General features: G+C 44.3%; 1 protein-coding gene across 10 annotated transcripts in view; it reads left to right on the top strand.

Annotated features, from left to right (window-relative positions):
• The first annotated feature begins 1599 nt into the window (after nucleotides 1–1599).
• Nucleotides 1600–22207, top strand: part of FHOD3 (formin homology 2 domain containing 3) — a 590681-nt gene continuing 570073 nt past the window's right edge. For 3 of the 10 annotated variants that reach the window (XM_025187260.2, XM_075921653.1, XM_075921651.1), the window contains exon 1: nucleotides 1602–2226. In XM_025187260.2, coding sequence (XP_025043045.2) covers nucleotides 2062–2226 — 165 coding nt within the window. In that variant the 5' untranslated portion in view covers nucleotides 1602–2061. Of the gene's footprint in view, nucleotides 2227–22207 lie in introns of all 10 variants that reach the window. The other 7 variants (XM_006128123.4, XM_006128121.4, XM_075921655.1 and 4 more) reach the window with 6 other exon arrangements.

Below are 22207 nucleotides of genomic sequence, written 5' to 3'. Positions count from 1 at the left end.
ATGATGGGAGTATGGTTGCCAGAGCCCCATTCATAGAATGATATAATCCTAAGGCTGGAAGAGACCTCAGAAGGTCGAGTCCAGCCCCCCTGCCCAAAGCATTAACTAGAGATTTCCTCTGGGAACATCCTGATTGGGGGGGGGGGGGGGGGGGGGGGGGGGGGGGGGGGAGAGAGGAAGGCATCTACAATCTATGGGCTGGATCTGGCCCCTGCCTTACTTAGATCCAATCTGGTGGAGCTCAGGGCTTTCTCCTTCTCCTCCCACCTCCAGGTGGGCTAGGGTGAGGTATTGTTCATGCTCCAATCTGGTGTCAAGTCTCCAAGCATTGGCATCCAGTTCACACACCCGCAATGGGCAGGAGGTTCCTCACCCCTACCCTAGTACTGTATAAAAGATAGGGACAGACTGTGGCACTGTCAGGAACTTAGGAACCAAACTCAAGCATCTCACTGCCTATGCTACTGCCATAACCACCAGCCCATTTTTCTTCTCATGAGTGAAAAGCACAGCATAGATTTGCCCTTATTCTGCAACGCACTAAGTGATGCCAGAAATCTGGGGCCTTTCTATACTCTGACCATGATGGAAATTTTCTTTTCTGTGGATATTTTCTGGTGCAGGTATTAGGGGAAAAGGCAAAGAAATACATAAGTGTGCCCTTTTATTTTTTCTGTGTAGGAAAAAAAAGAGCATTGATTAAAAAAACATATAAACATGGGCTTTATATAAACAAGAAAAAAAGTCATCCAAATGTTGATTCTTTGTATTACATTCTGTTTAGGCCAACTCCCTGACTTTATTTTAAATTCCCTTCGTTTAATAAATGTTATGCTAAAGATTTTAAGCAGCAGCACAGGTTATTTTAAGTAACAGAAAGCAGCAAAATATGGTTTTTTTTTAATAATTTGTTTCCCAGTTGATGGCTCCTGTGTGGCACTGGCGCCCACTGCTATACCAGCCAGACATGTTGTACTGTGCCTGGGGCAGTGGATTGCCTTAATCGGCCTCACCTCTAGATTGATAGGTAGGTGGTGCCAGGAGAGGGATGACAAGGAGATTGTCAAGGTCCGCCTGGAGATTTGGGTGTGGTGAAATGGTCTCTTTCTCACTCCCCTGAAGGTTCTCCAAGGGGGGGGGTCTCTCTCTTCCCCTCTCCCCCCAGTTTTCCCAGCCCTGATGATTTGGGGTTGCTGGACATGGTCTCTGGGGGGTGGGGTCCCTTTCCTTAGGAGTAGTGGGGGGAGGGGGGTGGAATGCTTTTCTTTCATTTGCCACAGTGTGCGGCATCCCTGGGTGAGGCTCTTCCACTCCTAGAGAGATGGGGCAGGAGGCGTGTTGTTCCCTCAGCCGGGGGCTTTTCATCCTGCTGAGCTCTCCGGGGAAAAGGAGGCCGGGAGTTTCCCTCTCTCTGCCCTCCTGTAGGCGGGAAATCCTGACGGCCCGGGTGTCCCTCGCCCCAGTGTCCCTGACTGGGACAGGCGCCTGCCTTTCTCCCCAAGCAGGGGAATGTAGCGGCCGGGTGTCGCTCCTCCCTGCGCCCGCTGGGGGGCGCCTGCTGCCCTGCGGCTCCGGCTGAGCTCGGCTGAGGACTAACCCGGCCAGGGTTTCCCACAGGCAGCAGCCCCGGCTCGGTGCAGCGGCTCAGGCGGAGCATGGGGGAGCAGCTGCCTGCGCCGCTGCTCTCCGGCTGCCCGCGCACTTCGCCCGCCGGCCGCTCCGCCCCGGGGCTCTGCCCTACCCTTGCCTGACTGGCGGCCGCAGCGTGTGGAGCCGGGCGGGGAGGGGGCGATGAGCCCCGCGTGCTAGCGCTCGGAAGCAGCCGGGCTGCGTGCATCTTGCGGCCGGTGCTTCTCCTGCGGCACCCCCCCCCCTCGCTTTGCAGCCTCGCCGGGAGACGAGCCTGATCTCCGCCAACCTGCCGCGGCGGGCGGCTCGCGATAGCCCCGCTGCTGGGCTCCAACTTTTAGTTCTTGCTCCGGGAGGAGGGGGCGCCTCCTGCCCGGCCTCCCCCACCCCTCGCTTTGCCGCCGCCGCCGCCGTGTTGTGCATGGATGCACCATGGCCACGCTGGTCTGCAGGGTGCAGTTCTTAGATGACACCGACCCCTTCAATAGCACCAACTTCCCGGAGCCCACCCGGCCCCCTCTCTACACCTTCAGGGAGGACATCGCGCTCATCACCCAGCTGGCCGGGGTGCACCGCCTGCTCAGAGCCCCGCATAAGGTACCGTGGTGGAGGGGGAGCGGTGCTAGAAACCATCCCAGCCCTGTGGCGGCACTTAGAAACCTGCCCCAGCCCGGGGGAGGGGGTGCTAGGAACTGGCCCTACGCTGCTGTGGGTGGGGATTGAGTCGCTCAGCATTGGGGAGGGAAAGGGGCACTTTGAGACGATCCCGCCGTGGTTGTGGAGGGGGGGGGGAGGGAGTCAACTCCCTCTCTGGCTGGGGAAGTAGGGAACTGGGGCTGGAGGGGGTCAGGAGCACACACACGCAGACCAGCTGCGGATGTGATCAGAGGCATGGCCAGGGCTGCTGCTGTCCGGGTTCCTAGCGGTGGAACATGTGCTGATTGCAGTGATGTTAGACCTTAGGTAGAAACAGGGGGCTGTTTTGTGGTGGTGTATGGCTGGAGACGGAGACGCGGGTATTTTTCTCTTCCAGCAGGAGGAGGGGGGCTGTTGTAGAGGAAGGGATTGCTGTTCAAGACTGATTCCAGGTCTCTGGTTGCTAGTGCTAGAACATTGGTTTTCAGTCTGTGTTCCGTAGAACCCCCCACCCCGGGGGGGGGGGGTGTCCTCAGACTATGGTGGTCTGAAAGGTGGTTGTTACAATAGGCCCCTGGGGGGGTCCTCACATAATGTCTCAGATTTCCAAGCAGGTCTATATCTACATTTGAAGTCTGTTGGAGATGCACAAATAAAAAAAAGATGGAAAACCTGAGGGGGGGGGGGGAGTGCAAGGAACTAAGAGCAGGTCTGCACTACTGTTTAAATCGATCTAGTGTAACTGTGAAAAAGCCAACCCCTGGCGAGACACAAATTACAGTAAACTGTGTGCTGCTCCTAGTGTCATGGAAGTGGATTAATTATCTGGACATGAGAGATCATCTTTGGTTGTGCAGCTATATTGGTGCAGCTATGCTGATACAGAACTTCTAGTGTAGATCTGTCCTAAATCTGTTTTCTGAAGGAAGGGATTGTGCAGCAAGACTTAGGCTCAGCTAGTGTCCACTGTACTCCTTATAAAATATTCTAGTGTTGTACAGTGCAGTGAAGCAATTATGTGACTCTTCCTGTCAAATAGTGAATCATAAGGATAGATATTACCAAGTTTTTTGGCCATTCTTGTGATGGAGGTGAAGACGAACACACCACAGACACCTTATCCTGTGAAAGTTGTTGAATCCTGATTGTGTAGGAGAGGAGTTTTGCAAATCAGAAACAGAGAGGATAAAAGTAGTACTAATCTACTTAGTCACGTGTCATTGTTTTACTCAACAAGACTGTAGACTGAATGATACTCTTATCTAAATCAAACTTGCCTTCTGCCTGATTTAGGAATATCTCTGAAGTTCACCTGTTTAGGAAAAGACACCCCAGACCTCACCACTGTCATTATCCCTAATGTCTAGAAATGACATGTTTTAGAAATAACTGGCCTACAAAAATGAAAAATTCCTTTGTGATTATGTATTTAAATGTGTAGTATAAAGAAGAGATTTCCAAAGACACAAACGGGATAAAGGAACCTAACTCCTATTGAAAGTCGAGAGCCTAATTTTCCCATGTGCCTTTTAAAATCCCCTCCTAAAGGAATAAAACACAAAGTATGCCTGTTTTCATTAGTTTTATTCTGCACATTATACATAAGGTCCCCTTAAAAGTTTTTGAGAAGTGCAATGGAAGATGTTTGAGAACTGGTGGTGCTGGACTTTGGTAGCAAAGTTGTTTTCCTATGTGAGTGTTTCAAAGAGTTCACTCTTAATAAGTAATCCCTTGACAGAAATAAGTTGCATGTGTGTGAGTGAGTAGAATGGGTGTCAGTCAGTCTCAATGTGGGTTTACTTGGGACAGCATGCATTTACATCTTTATGTGAACATGTTTATGAAAGAATGTGTTAGTATCTTCATGAATTATCAGGTCACAGTTATTGAACCTTCATAAGATGTCATTTGTCATTTCCAGAAATACCTACAGGTCAGGCATGGCTGATGCATTAGTTGTATCAGCTGCATTTTGGAAGCCTTGAAAACAGGCCAGATCTGTAACAAATTTGACATGTCTGCCCCTTGTTAGTAACCTCTTTAGAGTATCATGGGATTTTGAAAAAACATTCATTGTCTAGGAAGGTTGGCAAAACTGGGAAGAACATGTTCACGCAGAGCAGGGTTTAAGCTATTGCTGTTGTGAGATTTTATGAGCTAAACAGTTGTACTGAGGCCTTTGTTAAAAATAGCAGCAAGTCTGTTGTCCTTGGAACAATTGATACTGTAGCTCTAAGAAGGGTGAGTATTAAATATGCCACTAATGCAAATCTGAACCTTTGTGAAAACTTATGTACCCCGTTATATATTTATTTTAGAGTGTCTATTCATAAATGTCACACACACAAGCCTTGTTTTGGAATTCTAGGCTTTTCAAAGCAATACCAGTTTTGTTGTTATGAACTACATTATTTTATTATTTTCTACCTTATTTAATAATCCTTCTAGTCTGTGTATTAACTCAGCAAAGAAGTCAGAAGAAAAATAACAACTGGTATGTATGTGTTTTTTCTGAGGAAAGCAAAATAGGAAAAGACCATAATATTCATTCGTTCATAAAGTGGGAAGGAAATATTCTCTTAACATCATTTGTTGTGTTATGGCCTGCACTTAGGAGCGTGCTGGAGGATGGAAAAAGGCTCTGTGTGCCCTTAGCTTTAAGGATGTCAAAAGACCAATAAAAATAGTTCAGAGGAAACCTCTTTCAGCAGAAGTTTTACATTTGTAAAACATTTTCTTGCCAAGGTTACAGAATCCAGAGGATAGAGTTCTAAAAGGATAGTGCACAAAAAATGTAGTGACTTCTGGTGCATTGCTTTTGCAAGTCAAGGTCAGATGCAGATACTTTGGTTACATTTGAGTAGTGTTTTATCTTGTGAATAGTCCTGTTTGGAGCTACTTGTAAAGTAAAATAGTGTGAGTAGGAGTCAGAGGTTGATACCTAATTGCATAGAGCAACTTACATTTTTTTTATATCTAGCTTTGTTGTTGACTTACCAGAAACAGCCTATTTTTCAAAAGTGGCCAGCGAGTTTGAGTTGTTTTTGCTTATTTGGAAAGCCAGCTTGAGAGCATTTGGGTCAAATTGAGATTACTTGGCACAACAACACTTCTCATTAACTTCAGTTCAAATTACTTGTTTACTTCTAATTACTCTCGAATTACTTCTAAAAATAAGGACTATAATGACTCAAACTTGACTCCCAAAAATTGAAGTATTCAAAATCATCTGAATGTTGATTTTCTTCCCTATGTCTCTGTTTCCCCCATTTAATTGAATAAAAATGGGATATTCTGAGTGGAAGGTATGAAACTCCATAGTTGCTGTACAATCACATATTAAAAGATATACCCTGTCCCAAAGACCTTATAAGGTGAAGTCCTGAGCTTGCAAACACCTTATGCATCTGCTAATTTTACTCTCGTGAATAGTGTCATTGAATTCAGAAGTACTATTTACATAAAGTTACTTGTGTGTTTGTTTTATGAGAACTAATTTGAGTACAGTACATTAAAGTTATGTCTCTTGGCATTCTGTTAACTATTTTCTAAAGAATGAATCCAACTGGTTTACTCTCTCTCTCTAGGTGTTTTTGCAGTATAGTTTTCCCCCCTGTTTGTTTTCTATCTCTCCATTAATTTGTGTCATCAGCATATTGTTCATGGTTCAATATATGCCTTTGCTGTGTGGCTTGAAATGCTGGTGAACAGTCTTCTGGAAGTTCTGGGCAAAGGGGTATTCTGATGTGGACCTCTCCCAATCTCTCTAGTTTAAGCTCTTCTGTTTTGTATTCAATATCAGGTGAAATTATAGTAAAGAACAGAATTCCCAATCACATAATTGATCATGTTTAATTGGGGGAAGTGTCAACATGGCTTTTGTAAAAGAAATTATGCCTCAGCAATATATTATAATTCTTTGAGGGGGTCAACAAGCATGTGGACAAAAGGTGATCCAGTGAATATAGAGTACTTGGACTTTCAGAAAGCTTTTGACAAGGTGCTACAGCAAAGGCTCTTAAGCAAAGTAAGCAGTCATGGGATAAAAAACAAGGTCCTCTCATGGATAACTAATTGTTAAAAAGTGAACAAAGAATAAATGGTCAGTTTTCTGAATGGAGAGAGGCAAATTGCCATGCCCCCACCCCCAGAGGAATCTGCAATGAGACCACTACTGTTCAACATATTCATAACATATTCATAACTGACCTGAAAAAAATTGGTCAACAGCCAGGTTGCAGAATTTGAAGTTGATAAAAAAAATTCTTCAAGGTAGATGAATCCAAAGAAGACTGTGAAGAGCTTCCAAAGGAAACTCAGTAAACTGGGCAAGTGTGCAACAAAATGGCAGATGAAATTCAGTGTACATTTCAGGAGAGGAGAGAGGCAGTGGGATAGCGAGTGCCCCCTTATCAACTACTCGATTAGTTGATTAATCGAAATTTAACATCCCTAATCTTGAAGTAATTGTGGCTAGTTTTCTGAAAATATAAGTTCAAGGTGCAGCTGCAGTCAAAAAACTAACAGAATTTTAGGAACCATTAGGAAAGAGGTGGATAGTAAGACAGAAAATATCTGCAGGGTCACTCTCTTCACTGTAGTAATGGGAAGCGGAACACTGTGGCCAGGCCCAAGCGTGCTCCACTCTCCTGAGAGATGCAGAGCAGGCTGGGGCTTGGCCACTCTGCTTCCTGCCACCACTGTGAGTGTGGCGTTGGGGGGGTGATGCCTGTTGTCCCCCTGCACCAAGACCCCTGGTAATTCCCTGGGTTGCGTGTCTCAGGGGAGGAGGCTTCAGAGAATCAATGCAATGGAAGTTAGAGGGGGCAGAACAGGGGCAGGAAGAAGCACAGTGGAGGTGGAGCAGGGGTGGGACTTGGGGAAGCGGTGAGGTGGGGCGGGAGGTAGGGGTTGCCCTGCCCCTGGGGTGGGGAGATGTTGCCCCAGGCCCTATGTCCCCTAGAGATGGCGCTGGGTATCATAGAAGTCCATAGAATCATGGGGAGAAAAAAATAAGGAAATGTTATGTGCACCTTCACGTAAAACCAGAACTAGGGCCCACTCAATGAAATGAATGGATAGCTGGTTTAAAACAAACAAAAGAAAGTACTCTGCTTCATACAACACCCCGTCAACTTGTGCAACTCGTTACCAAGGAATGTTGTGAAGGCGAAAAACATAACTGGGTTAAAAAAATTAGAAAATGTCATCGTGCATAAGTCCATCACTGGCTATTAGCCAAAATGGTCAGGGATGCTCCCCCATGCTTTTAGCGTCTCAGGCCTCTAACGGCCAAAAGCTGTGAATGGATGATGGAATGGATCACTTGACTGACCTGTTCTCTTCATTCTCTCTGAAGCATCTGGCATTAGCCACTGTCAGAAGATGAGATTGTGGACCATTGGTCTGTTCCATTATGACTGTTCTTACATAGGATGGACATGTCTCTCTCATCCAGCGGTTAGGCATTTAGCAGAGGGGTGGGAGATCCCTCTTAAAATCCCTTCTCATCATTAGTCAGAGTGCAGAGTTGAATCTGAAGTCTTCCACATGCCAGGTGAGTGCACTTACTACTGGGCTAAAGATAGTAAGGGAGATATGCTCCCTTCCCCTCCCCTCCCCAAGCCTCTCCCAGTCTTGCCATTTTATGTAGAGTTCCTACAAGATTGTGCCCTGCAGGTGAGATAGGTAAGGCAATGTCCATCTCTGTGTATTTTGAAGATTGGTTTCGGGCTTACACATGGAATAGGACTCCAGTAGTTACCTTTATATCTCATTCTTTACATTAGCAATGCACCATCTATGTCTCTTTCTGGAAACAGGTCTGGAGTACCCATGTCTTTATCTGGCCAGAGAGAGGAATGTGCTTTTATTTCAAATGACCCTTCCTAAAATGCAGGCCTTTTATTTTCAACGATTTATCTTAAGAAATGTTTACATTATACTCTCAATTTGATTACCAGGCCATAGATCATGTAGCATAAATGAAGGCTTCCTCCTAATTTTGGAAGTGCTCCTTTAGAACAAGATGTAAACTTTTCATTTACTTTTAAAAGGTGTACGTGAAATTAGTGCTCAATGATTTTAATCAGGCACAGCATATATAGGAGATGTGCATTTCCATCTGCACCATTGCACTAATGTCCCCCAATTCTGACTGGCACCAGTTACCTGCAAGTTTATCTTTGCTTTGGCAACATACGATTCCATTTTGGTTCATTGGATCTGTCTCTTTTATACTGCTGCCCATTACCTTATATTGGCGTGCCTTTCATGTCAAATCAATAGCCATAACAAAGTCCCTAATATCATTTCTCCCTTTTTGTAATCAAAAGTTTGCTTGGAGCAGGGTGGAGTGGTTATTTTTGTGTTTTGTTGTTGCTTTTGTTTTTTTTTGATTGGTGGAGATTAGGGATTAGAAGGGATGTTTTTTGGGGGAGTGCCACTTATGGTGGAAAGTAAGACTCACAAAGAGAGATGCTATAAAACTTTTTCTAAAGACTGGAATTCACCTCATCTCCTCTGGAAGATTGTTCCATAGTCAGGGTCCCTCAACTGAGAGATTTATCCCCAGCTCTTGTGTACTTTGTCTTGGGCTTTGTGTTCTGCATAGTCATAGAGAAGGGCAGGTGCTATGATGGTTTGTTGCATAGGTGCTGGATCCATGGGTGCTTTGGGGCTGGAGCACCGATGGGGGACAATTAGTGGGTGCAGAGCAATCACCAACAGCCAAGCTCTCCCCTGTGCCTCTCACTTGCTGGTTGTCCCACTAACCAACTACTGCTCTCCCCTCCCCCCCCATGCTTCCAGGGCTTCCCCAGCTGATTTGCAACATTCAGGAAGCTCCAGAAGGGAGAGGGAAGAATGAGCACAGGACACAATCAGGGGAAGAAGTAGGACAGAAGTTTGGGGGAAGGGCTGGGATGGGCATGGGGATGGAGCAGGGGTGGGGATTGGTGAAAGGGATGAAATGAGGTGGAGGGGTACTGAGCACCCACTTCCTCTCCTCCTAGCAATAGGAGAAGTCAGTGTCTGTGCTTCGTTGGTTGAAAATTGGTCTTTGATTCAGCTGGGGTTGGATCCTTTAAATATTTTGAAAATTAATGCTCCAGTGGACCAATGGTCCATCTAGCTGAGTATTCTGTGTCTGACAGTGACTAGTACAACCTGTTTCATATTATACCTTCAAAAGTAATAGTTTATCTTTTGAAACATGTTTTTATTTTAACTAATATAATTGCAGATGCTCTTATTATTCATGTAAATTCTAATCCTTTTCTTAAATCTGCTTAATTATTGGCCTTCATATTTTGTGATGGTGAGTTCCACAGATTAATTATGTGTATTTGTTTGTTTTAATTTGTTTTAAATTTGATGTCTTTAATGTGTTTTAAATGTGATGTCTTTATTCCCTTGTCCTCTCAAAGGATGGAGCTCCTGATTTGCCTTCCCCACTCACTTACTAATTTATATACTGCCAAGTAAACCATAATACCTTATAAGATAAGGCTTGATGAAATTCTCACTGAAGTCATTAGAAAGACTGCCATTTAGTTCAGTAGGTGTTGGATCATGCTCTTTAGCAGCAGAAACTTCTATTCATGATGTAATACAGTGGTTTTATAAGGAAGGTTAGTAGCAAAATCCTCATTTAAATCAGAAGCACGAGTAAATCAAGCAGGGTTTCTTTCTAGATTGACATGGTTAAAATTATTCCTTTTTTACAAATCCATATAGTCTATAATTTGTTTCCCCCCAAAAAGCTACATAAGTTATATTATGGTTGATCTTCTAGGCTCTCCGAAATGTAAATCTCTTGGTTTTATGAGCTGACTTTTTAGGAAATTACATACCTACTTAAGCCAGGAGTTTTCTGAATATGCTTTGTTTCTATTTGTAATATTAACCAGAGGCAGGTCCAAGCTGGAGACCCCTAGATCCAAATCTCTCTCTCCAAGTTTTCCCCATATCTTGGTAAAATTCAGATGTGGATCTAAATTTGTGACTCAGGTCCAACTTTAATAATGCTCTTTGAATCTAATTTGGTACTGTGGATTTGTTGGTTTTGAATTGCTTTAAGTTACTTGATACCCCTCTGACTTGCTGACCCAAAGTCATTTAGGCAAGTGGCTATATATATATATATATATATATATATATATACACCCAAAGTCAGGTGGCATGTTTTTAGTGATTGCCCTTCCTTAGCCACTTCAATACAATATTGCTGTATTTTACCTTACTCTATGTCTACATTTGCCACTGAACATTTTGGTGTTAGAACAGCTGTTTATGGAGTAAATTGTGAAATATCTATGAAGTTACAGTAATTTTCAATTCATTTTTCTTTCCAAATAATAATAATCATAATAATATGATTGTGTACGTGTGGGTAGGCAGGGTTCAAAGTTAAATCGGTCCAAACTCCCCCCCCTTTGCAACATTTTGGGAGACAAGAACTCACCCAGGAGCCATGACAGTGTTCAAGTCTTTTCCAACACGTTTGTCAGGAGGAACAGAACTATCCTGTCATTGGAGTGAGCAGCTAATCCAAATATAATGAAATGAATCCAAGATGCTTACTTAACAAAGGTACACTTACCTCTCCTAGGAAACAAATAGTCCAAGTTGCTTGTCCAGGCTCAGCCACTCAGTCTCAGATTAAGGTTTCTCTTTCCCATTGGACAATGGTTGTGTCTCACATGCAGTGCAGGTTGTAGAGGCCACCCTCCTTGGTTGTTTACTTGGCCTGTTTCCCAGCACTGAGCTCATGATCAAGGCGTGCAATGTCTTTACACAGGAGTAGCATGGGCCCTCTTTTCAGGCAGCCTCCCCATACCCTAATGGGAGGAGAACTGGCAGCAGGAAGTCAGAACTAACCACTCGGGACACCACAGGCTTTAATAATATTATTGCTGACCAGTGGAGAGATGGGGCTCCCTTCAGTATGTAGACTGATAAATGCAATATATCATAAAGGCAGAGAGTACTGAACTGTTAAAATAGTTCAAATACTGAAACCAAAGAAGTTAGGGAAACTACATTTGGTGTGACGTGAGTATTTATCAAACAACAAAACAAACTCTGTGCTAATAAAATAAATTACTATCATCATAAAATTAAGAGTTGATTAAACACATCCTCCCTAATTCTTTTTTTATTAAACCCATGCAAAAGTAGAACGTCAAATCTTTTGACTTTGTTTACTGTTAGTATGTAAGTAATAAGTTACAGTGGCCAAAACGTTGAGAGTATCTGCTCCTACTCAGACATTGGGCTCCCTCCTCCTTCCAGGGAAGAGAAGCATCTTGATTCTTCTAGACATGAGGCAAAGAAGATTCTGGTCATTGTTCCCCAGCTGCTCCATCCTCCCACCGTGTGCATAAGAAGAAAGAGAGACTGAAGTTCCTTGGCTCATCCTTTCCTCCATCTCAAGAGGAAGGGAGTGAACATGCTGATACTGTGACTTGAGTGACCTTTTTTTATACTGAAGTCAGCTCTAGAGGAGGATTCCCATTTCCCCTCTGTTTTTTTCTAAGCAGTTTTCCTTCTGACTTCAAGAGCTGTTAACAAGGAATCCTGCTACCTCTGGCAGTTGAAAGAGAGGCTAAGCTCCTACTGTTAGGCAACTGGAGGACCAAGGAAGCACACTTTCCTCTCTTGCTGCACTGTTTCTTTAAGCACCATGGAACAGCGATACACAGTACAGGCAGTCCCCGGGTTACGTACAAGATAGGGACTGTAGGTTTGTTCTTAAGTTGAATCTGTATGTAAGTCGGAACTGGCGTCCAGATTCAGCCGCTGCTGAAACTGACCGCCAGTTCTGACTTACATACAGAATCAACTTAAGAACCCCAAGCGTCCCCAAGTCAGCTGCTGCTGAAACTGATCAGCAGCTGATTCCAGGAAGCCTGGGGCAGAGCAACTCTGCCTCAGGCTTCCTGTAGTCAGCGCTGGTCAGTTTCAGCAGAAGCTGACTTGGGGACGCCTGGGGCAGAGCAGCTGGGGTGCTGCTGGGTTGCTCCAGTAGCGCGGCTCCTCGGCACTACTGGAGCAACCCAGCAGCACCCCATCTGCTCTGCCCCAGGTGTCCTGATTCAGCCGCTGCTGAAACTGACCAGCAGCGGCTGAATCAGGACCAGAGCAGCTGGGGTGCTGCTGGGTTGCACCAGTAGCGCCCAGAGCGGCGCTGCGGGACCAACCGGCAGCACCCCAGCTGCTCTGCCACAGGCGTCCGGAGAAAAGCCTAGTCTGCTGGGGGGGGGGGGCGTACTAGCTGCACCCCCCCCCCACCCCAGCAGACCAGGAAGACTCGGGCGGCGGACCGAGATGCACTGCGGTCCCGCCGCCTGGGTCCTCCGTGGCTTTGCTCCCCGTCTCCCTGGTCTGCTGGATACCAGCAGACCAGGGAGACGGGGAGGGCCTCTGAGGACGCTGGCAGCGGAGCAGTCCAGGTGCGCCTGGGGAACCTCGCTGCCCGAGCCCCCCCTTGGCTTTGCAAAGCCGCGGGGGGGGGGGAGCTCGGGCAGCGAGGCACCCCAGGCGCGCCTGGACTGCCCCGCCGCCGGCTTCCCCGCGCTTTGCAAAGCCACGCAGGTGGGGGGGGGGCTCGGGCAGCAGGGCTGCCCCGCTGCCCGAGCCCCTCCGCGGCTTTGCTCTGCGTCTTCCTGGTCTGCAGACCAGGGAGACGCAGAGCAAAGCCCCAGAGTACACGGGCGGCAGGACCGCGAGGTCCCGCAGTCCGTGTACTCTGGGGCAGCCCCGTTTGTAACTGCGGATCCGACATAAGTCGGATCCGCGTAAGTCGGGGACTGCCTGTACAATGCCCTTAGGAAACTCTGCTTGAAACACTGGGGCAGAATTTCCCTGCTCAAGGTTTACCCCAAGCCCGCTTGAATTATGAACTGTCCTGGTGCAAAGAAAAACAGATCCTGTGAAACAAAGTGCTATCTTTTTTTGGTGAGATTGCAATTTTGATTCATTAAGGGAAGAGTGTTGATGTAGTAGACTTCTGTAAGGTGTCTAACACGCTATTGTATGACATTTTGATTAAAAAAACTTGAATGATATAAAATGAGCATGGCACATATTAAATGGATTAAAAATTGTATAACTAATAGGTCTCAAAATGTTGTTATAAACATGGAATCATCATCGAGTGGATGTGTGTCTGGTAAGGCTCTGCAACAATCAGTTCTTGGCCCTGTGCTATTTAACATTTTTGTCAGTGACCTGGAAGAAAACATAAAATCATCTCTGATAGAATTTGCAGATGACCCCATATTAGGGAAGTGGTAAATAATGAAGAGGACAGTTCACAGGTACAGATGGATTTAGATAATGTGGTAAATTGGGTGCAATAAAACAAATGATTTTAATATGGTTAATGTAAAAATATGTATCTAAGAAGAAAGAATGAAGGCCAGACTTACAGGATGGGGGGCTCTATCCTAGGAAGCATTGATTCTAAAAAGGTTTGGTAGAGTAGTAAATAGTTAGCTGACAATAAACTCCCATTGTGATGCTGTGGCCAAAGGGGCTAATACGATCCTAGAATTTGTTAAGTAGAATAGAGAGAGCTTTTTACCTCTCTAATTGGTACTGCTGCTGGAATATTGTCCAGTTCCGGTGCCCACAGTTCAAGACGGATGTTGATAAGCTGGGGAGGGTTCAGAGAAGAGCCATGAGAATGATTAAAAGGAGTAGAAAACATGTCTTAAAGTGATAGGCTCTAGATGCTTAATCCATGATCTTGACAAAGAAAAGGCTAAAGGTAACTTGATCTCTGTATATAAGTATCCACACAAAGAACAAATATTTGAAAATGGGCTCTTCAGTCTAGGATAGGGGTGGGCAATAAAATGGCAGTGGTTCACCAGGGTTAGCCCTTGGTGGGCCGCTGCCACTATATTTACCTGCACCTCCAAAGGCACAGGTTATCGCAGCTCCCATTGACAAGGAATGATGCTCCATGGCCAACGGGAACTATGATCCCCCGTACCTGAGAGAGTACATGTAAATATGGTATTGTGGGGAACCTGCCAGGGATTAACCCTGGCAGATCGGATCCTGGCCTGCCGACTGTTATTTGCCTACCCCTAGTTTAGGAGAAAGGTATAATGAGATCCAATGCCTGGAAGTTGAAGCTAGACAAATTTACATTGGAAATAAGGTGTAATTTTTCAACACTGGAGGTAATTGTTTACCAAAAGTCATTTTGGATTCTGAATCTCCAGAAATTTTTATATTAAGACTTGATTTTATTTGAAAAAAATATGCCTTGGGGATTATTGTGGGAAAGTTCTGTGACCTATGTTATACAGGAGGTCAGAGGAGATGATCACTATCATGCCTTCTGGCTTTGGAATATGTGCATCTGTGAAAAAAAACACTGAGACTGCCAGGTGTGTTTTTGGTTCTGCTACTGCTGGATGTGGGGGTTGGTAGACCATCTTTTCCTCAAGATTCAGTTTTTGGATTGGTCATTTGGCCTCCTTGGCAGTACCCCCAAAGCTGGAAGAGACGATAGAAAGGATGGTGATTGCTGTCCTCTTCAAGCTGTTTGTGGAAAGTTCGGGAGTAGGACCTATTGAATCTTCACTGCCCTGCTCTTGGGAAGAAAAAGTGTGTGTGGGGAGGAACTTTATCCTTCTTGCAATGAGGACAGGAGATCAGGACTGGTAGGGACACTGGGCATAAATAGCTGCAACAATTTTCCAGGTGTTCTGGATATCACTAAACTGAAACTCATTTTGTGTTTCGCAGTGTATTTGCCAAGTAAATCTGGAAAATCAGAAAATCTCAAATGCCAAGAGGCTTATCCGTCCCTAATGACAAAGAGCATGAGATTATTACCCTGGCAATGGGTGTGTTTGTTTGAATTTTCAGAGAAAGGTGTTTACATTAAATTGAAGAGAGAGAGATCACATTTTACCGGCTATCCATTTGTTGAGCTTCAGCCTATCTTTACCCTTTTTATAACTATGCATACCATGTTGAATATGAAACTGCAGTTAGTGAAAGTAGTCTGGATACTGATACGAGCACTGGTTACTGGTTTAAATAAGAATAGAATCTGATTGTAACTGTGGGTTTAAAAACCAAAACCGAGATGAATCAAGGATCTGCATGGAAAATGTTTAGTGTGAGTAAAATTAGAGGCGATCGTTTGGGAAAGCTGTCAGAGGATATTCATTTTAAGAAGTGTAATTGACCTTTTTGATATGGGGTGAATGGGATGTGAATCTCAAAGGTCAGAAATCCCAGCAATACAAATTGAAAAATGAACACTGATCCTCTTTATGGAAATAAGAGGTGGGTAGGTTTTCAACCAGAAAGCCTGATTTGAAAAGGGCCCTGGTGGGTCCAGTCAGAACAGCCAGCCAAGTCATTAAAAGTCAGGTTGATGGCAGAGAGGGGCTAGGGTGGGTTCCCAGTTTGAGTTTTCGGGGGTGGTCCCTGTGAATGCAAGCAGTGCATGGAACCTCCCTGCCCCTTCTGCCTTGGAGCCTCAAGGATCTGCCAGACCTTTCCTTGGAGCTGCCTTTGATAAGTGCTGCCTGGACCCTGCACCCACTCCCATGCCCCAACCCCTATTCCCAACTCTTCCCGTACCCTGAACACCTTGGCTCCAGCCCAGAGCCCCTCCTGCACCCAAACTCCTCATCCCTAGCCTCACCCCAGAATCCATCCCCAGCACATCAATTCATGTCCCTAGCTCAGAGACCCTTCCTTTGCCAAACTCCTCATCCCTGGCCTCACCACAGAGCATGCACTCCCAACTGGAGCCCTCACTCCCTTCTGCACCCCCAATCCCTGTCCCAGCCCTAAGTCCCTTCCTGAACCCCAGACTCCTCCCCAGCTCCACTCCAGAGCCTGTTTATAGGGTTGCCAGGAGTCCGGTTTTGAACCAGACAGTCCAGTATTTGAGCTTTCTGTTCAGGAAACAAATTGAGAAAATATAAATGTCTGGCATTTTCTAAATAAGATGTAATGTAGATTATGATGTAATGTCTAGTGTGTCCGGTATTTCTGTTCAAACCATCTGGCAACTCTAGCTGCTTAGCCTTGGGGGAGGAAAGGGGCAGGAGACGGGACAAAGATGTTTGGTTTTGTGCCATTAGAAAGTTGGCAACCTTAGTGGCTTTTAAGGTGTTTGCAAACTCTGGTTATAAGTTACAGAAAGTTTGGTTTGTCAATTGAAAGGCCTGAAAATATAGTGGTGTTCTTTTAAGTACACATGCAGCAAACCTACTTTTGGAAGATCTCTTAACACATTGGTACAGACAGCCATCAGTTACTATATCTGTCACTTCTATCTCAGTGTGCCGCACGTTTCAAAAATTTCCCAACTGGGAAAGTTGAAATAATCTAAAGTCCCAATCTTATTATCTTTTCATGCATTGTCTCCTCATATCACATTTCTTTATTTGCCAGGGGAAAATGTAGCATATCTTTATTATTAGATCTTTTGGCTTTCACTCTGTATATTTCTGCAATTGGCAATTTAAAAATCTTTCTTAAAGTCTACAATTACCCTGATTTGTAAGGCTGTATATTCTCTCTCTGTTTCCTATTTTGGAATATAACTGAATATTTTTTACGTTAACTGCCAGGAAAAAGTTTCAGTAATTCCCTCTATATAATCTATTTGTTTTATTGTACATGCATCTGAAGTCAGTAATTTATAGATATCTCTCTCAAGTAGGCAGTCATTAGTTTAATTGTTATTAATAGGCTGCTAGAGTCTTTGCAGATCCTGGATTTAAGAAGGGTGAAATGAAGTGTAAAGCCTACCAGGTTTTATAAGCATCATTAAATTCTCAGTTTTGGGGCCATCTATTCTTATGCAGTACCTGTCTATTCACAATGACATAAATATAAAATTAGTCTGTAATCAAGTTAAAGGGGTAACAGCAAAGAAGCAGCTTTAAGTTTTTCAAAACTAAATGTATGTATCACTTTTCATCCAGACTCTTCTAAAAGTGTTTTCAGAAAAATCACTCTGCAATGAGTAAGTAGGAGCAGACTAGAGAAAGAATCGAGCTCAGAAACACAGTTCCTCCTGTGTTTTCCCCCTTAATCTGGGGAGGGAGCAAGGCTTAGATCCTCAAAAGTATTTAGGCATCTAAGCCCCAGGTGAGGTAGATGCCTAAATATTTTTCAGGATCTGGGCCCAAGTCTTTTCACATCTTTTTGGGGAACAATTTATTTCTCTTCCTTGCGTGACCAGAATGGGGGTTGAGTCAGGGCTTCTTTCCCTCTCCTCCCATTTGTTTGTAGGGAAGAATATCAGGTGAGTTGCCCTGCTCTCCATACTGCAACCAAAGCTCAAAACTATGCAGGGCTCAGCAAGAGAGCAAGGGGTGTTTTTGCTTCATCTTGTTATCCCACCTGGCCAGGCCTAGTAACTGATTTTATTATCTTTAAGGGTGTGTCTACACTGCAATAAAATATCTGCAGCTGGTCCAAGTCAGCTGACCTAGATTCATAAGGCTCTGGCTGCGTAACTGTGAAACTGTGGTGTAGGCACTTAGGCTTTGAGACCCGACAAGGGGGCGTGGGTCCCAGAGCCCTGACCGAAATGTCTGAGCCGAAATGTCTACATGGAAATTTCATAGCCCCTCGCCTAAGCCCTGCAAGACTATGTCAGCTGAGCCCAGGCAGATGTGTCTGCGCCCTGGGTCTTTTATCACCATTTTGTTCACTATTTAAATGCTTGTATGATTATGTGAAATCTGTTTGAAAAATCTGCAGAAACACTACGTAGCCCTTTAGGACTGGAAGTGAGGAGTATCATAACTATATGAACTACAGAGGCGTACTGAGGTTGGCAGAATGTAATTACTCATGCTGGAATTTGACCTACCTGGGTGAAACACTCTAGTTCTTTTGAAAAGTGTCATGAGACTTTCAGTGACCACAAGTGGTCAGCACCTGAGTTGTACATCTTATTTGAAAGATGGCAGCTTGATAGCCGCTAACACTGTGTTAGAATATGGGCTCTTTACTGACGTGGAGGAAAGAGTGCCACCTACTGATTCACCATCACTGCTTCCTACATCACCTGGATTGCATTATACGCATATTAACTTTATATTACATTACAGTTTATTAATAACATAGCCAGGAATGTTGTTGAATGTTCTTAGTGAAGGAACAGGTTTGGACAAAAGTAGCAGTAAGTTCTCTTGTGGGCCCAGCTACCCAGAAACATCTGCAAATATCTGGCTTGGAAAATGATTAAGCAGGAGATGAATATGAGACTTAAAGTTCAACTTTCCTCATGTCATCAGCTTAACACAATTATAACGTCAAAAATGCACTTCAGTTTCCCATTCCAACAATTAAAAGAAAAGTTAATTCTGTTATTACCAGTTTTTTCCCCTTAGGTGCTTTAAAACATCTCTAGGCTTCTTCTAACTTCAGTGAGATGACTTGCCTCTATTGTACCACCCACAAACACTCAGACTGCTTTTAGTGGGTGTTTATTTTAATTCTAGAATCTTGAACAATAGCTGACTATGATCTTTGGTTTCTGTCATTGCTAAATAGGGACCAGGCAGTAATATTAAAGTAATCACTTGGTCACATCGTTCATTCATCATTTTGCGTGTCGGTGTTTAATAAGATTAGCATAGCAATGAATGGATGACGGAACAAGTACCTTCATCTCCCTGTGGTCATGCATAACAAAGGTTTATGTATATTAAGAGTGAGACAAATTGGACTTGAAATATATTTTCTTGTGGTGAGTTAGTTAGATGATTTACCTCTTAAAGACCAGGAAAAAACTGTAAATGAAAAGTTCCAAAATTAAATCAGATATACATGATTATATCTATTATTGAATGGGAACATAGGCTGAGACTTTTTTTTTAAGGAACAAATAAAGATCATGAACTGCAGCTTCGAGGGGCCATACCTACATACAAAATGTGTATCACTTGAACTATACTGGTATAATTATAATGGTGCAACTCTGAAATATGGACCCAATTATATTAGTAAAAAATGAACTTCTAGATATATAACTTATTCCTTTATGGGAAGGAGAATAAGTTAGACAAATATAACTTTATCAGTACAAAAAAAGCTATGTGCCTCCCTGACATTGTCCGAGTACAAAAATAGCAAGTAGACCAGACTTAGATCTTTCTTCAAGTGTCTGAAGCAGTATGTATTGCTTGTGGCCTGAGTCTGCTCCTGGACCTCAAGTCTCTAACTTTGCAGCCCTCAAGAATAAGGGCATGAAGAAGAAAAATTGTTTTTGAGTATGAGTTTAAAAAATGTCCTAGAGCAACACCAGCAATTTTAAAACTGAAGTAGCTCAATCAACTTCATTGCCACAGGGAAGTGGTTGGGGACATCATCTTTCCTTACTTTCCCTGCTTCTCCTTCAGTGGCAGGAGATGCTGTTGCATGAGACAAGAGAACACTGATCAGTTGTTGTCCTACTCCTGATCTAGCTGCCTAGCAGTTCCCTTATAGGTTGCCTGGTGCATTCAGGGGAAGGAAGAGAGTAACTTTAGCTTATGAGATCAGGGAAAGCAGAATAGACCTGAGTTTAGGAAGGAATCCAACAGTCACCCAGGGCAGCCTAGGAGAGGAAAAACAGGAGAAGCTGAGAACCAGCAATCATTTACAGCCCTGATTCACAGTGGCAGGCCTGTAGCAAGTCAGAATAGACTTGTGCCAGCTGATCATCTTGGCATCATATGCACACTGATGGTAGCTGAAAAGCAGCACCCAGCAGCCATCTTCCCTCCTCCCCGCCCAAGATGCTTTTCTGCACTAGGGGCTGTGAGAGGAAATGTAGAAGCTGACTGCCTTAGCTTTCTACCAGCTAGAAATTCCTTTGTGCCAGGGAAACGTGAGGGTGGTTTCCTCTCTTTTTGTGTTGCCTGAGTGGCACATAGCACAACAGGGCAGAGAATCATCCCCAAAGCATTAATTGTGGCCTCGTGACCTTTTAGAAAATGTCCTGCTTTTGAAGTAAAAAAAAATTGGACATTGTTGGTAAAAATAGACTCCGAACATGAAGAAATTTTCCTTCTAAGGGAAAATTGTATTACATTTATACCCTCAGTTTATTATTATGTTACAGCAGCTGTCCTGATAGCATGGCTTCTGGGCACGCTGGAAGTGATTTTCTTCCCCACATCCACAGGACTGGGAGGAGGAGGAGGACTTGACAAATTTGCAGGGCTCAAGCTCCTTTCACCTGAGGGATGGAGTCAGGAAAACTTCAAAGGCTGTTGAGTTTTCCTTTGCCCTCTTTTCCAGATTGTTCTTGTGAGGGTACAATTTGGGACTCCGTGTGGAATTAGAAAAGATCTGGTAATTACAGCTTTATTGGTAGAGTGGATTTTTTTTCTAAACAGTATATATTCTATCTTAGGAAAAGAAACAAGAAAGGTACTCAGACAAAAATATTCACGAGAGAGAGAAAGAGAGAGAGATAATTAAACCATGCTCTGTGCTTTTCAGTCTCTATTCAAGTTATTTCCTCATTTCCTTTTCACTCGCTTTCAAGTACAATATATCATGCTACTAATTAAAGGACAAGAATCAAATTTCTTTTACTAATGCAAAAGACCCATAACTCTCCAGGGACCACAACTGAGGTATGCTGTCTTTGCTCTCAAGTAAAAAACAGCATGAGTGAAAGAATTTGGTATTCTATTTCAGCCAGAAAGGATTGGGTTAATCTAAATGATACATAAATCATAACAATAATTGCCTTTTGCAAGTCAAGGGCTCATTTTACTTTTTATTACTATGTTAAGTTTTATGTTTATATTCTTATAAAGTCTGTTTTTTTTATAATTTCTAGTTTTATATTTATTTCCATCCCTCCTGCACATTGGAGAGGGAGAATGGTCACGCTCAGGTAGAATTATTGAAGTGGATGCCTATAATCATAGTGCATTTAATTCTTTGTTACTTGAACGAACTGTAGTTGCTTGCTGGATATTGCTTAGGTGGAAACTGCAGTTACTATTCCTTCAAACAAACAAAACAATTCAGCAGCCTCATCTGTTATGTTGTGTGAGATATTGTGCTTTGTTCTTTTTATTCATTTGCTCTCTTGCCATGATTTTTCTATATTTTGTTTTTTTATGGCTATTTTATTTTAAATCCAAAGGCTTCTCTTACTGCATTTAGATTGGATCCTGGAGAAGGAAGGCAACAGAAGCTGTTGTTTCTGAGGAAAGTGAAGGTCATGCAGGAGAGAAAATTCCAAACTGAGATTTAGGGAGAGCAAGATGCAGAGCAACAAGGCCCAATCTTGCTTTTTCGGTTTGGATAGTACAATAAAACTCCATTAGTCCGGCATCCAATGCTCCGGGACTCCCGATGGTCCGGCACCATCAGGAACCTGGAAGTGCTGGGGCAGCCGGACAGGCTTCCCCCATTCAACTGCTGCTGAAACTGACCAGCAGCTGAATCGGGGAAGCCGGGAGCAGAGCAGCTGGGGTGCTGCCGGGTTGGTCTCGTAGCGCTGCCCCTCAGAGTTGCGGGACCAACCCGACAGTACCCCAGCTGCTCTTGGGGACACCTGGGGCAGAGCATCTGGGGTGCTGCCGGGTTGGTCCCGCAGCCCCGAGGGGCAGCGCTAGGGGAACAACTGGGCAGTACCCCAGCTGCTCTGTCCCAGGCGTCCCCAAGAGCAGCTGGAGTGCTGCTGGGTTGGTGCCGTAGCACCGCCCCTTGGTGCTGCGGGTCCAACCCGGCAGCACCCCAGCTGCTCTATTGCAGGCATCCCCGATTCAGCTGCTGCTGAAACTGACCAGCAGCGGCTGAATCAGCGACGCCTGGGGCAGAGCCGGACTATCGTAAGGGGGGGCTATGAGGGATCTGGGGTGGCATCCCCTCCCACCCCACTCCAGACCCTTCATAGCCCCCCCCTTCTGATAGTTCGGCATATCTGATAATCCGG

This window comes from Pelodiscus sinensis, chromosome 2, assembly GCF_049634645.1.
Source record: "Pelodiscus sinensis isolate JC-2024 chromosome 2, ASM4963464v1, whole genome shotgun sequence".
In the NCBI taxonomy this organism is placed as follows: domain Eukaryota; kingdom Metazoa; phylum Chordata; order Testudines; family Trionychidae; genus Pelodiscus; species Pelodiscus sinensis.
This window is presented reverse-complemented; position numbering and strand designations above follow the sequence as displayed.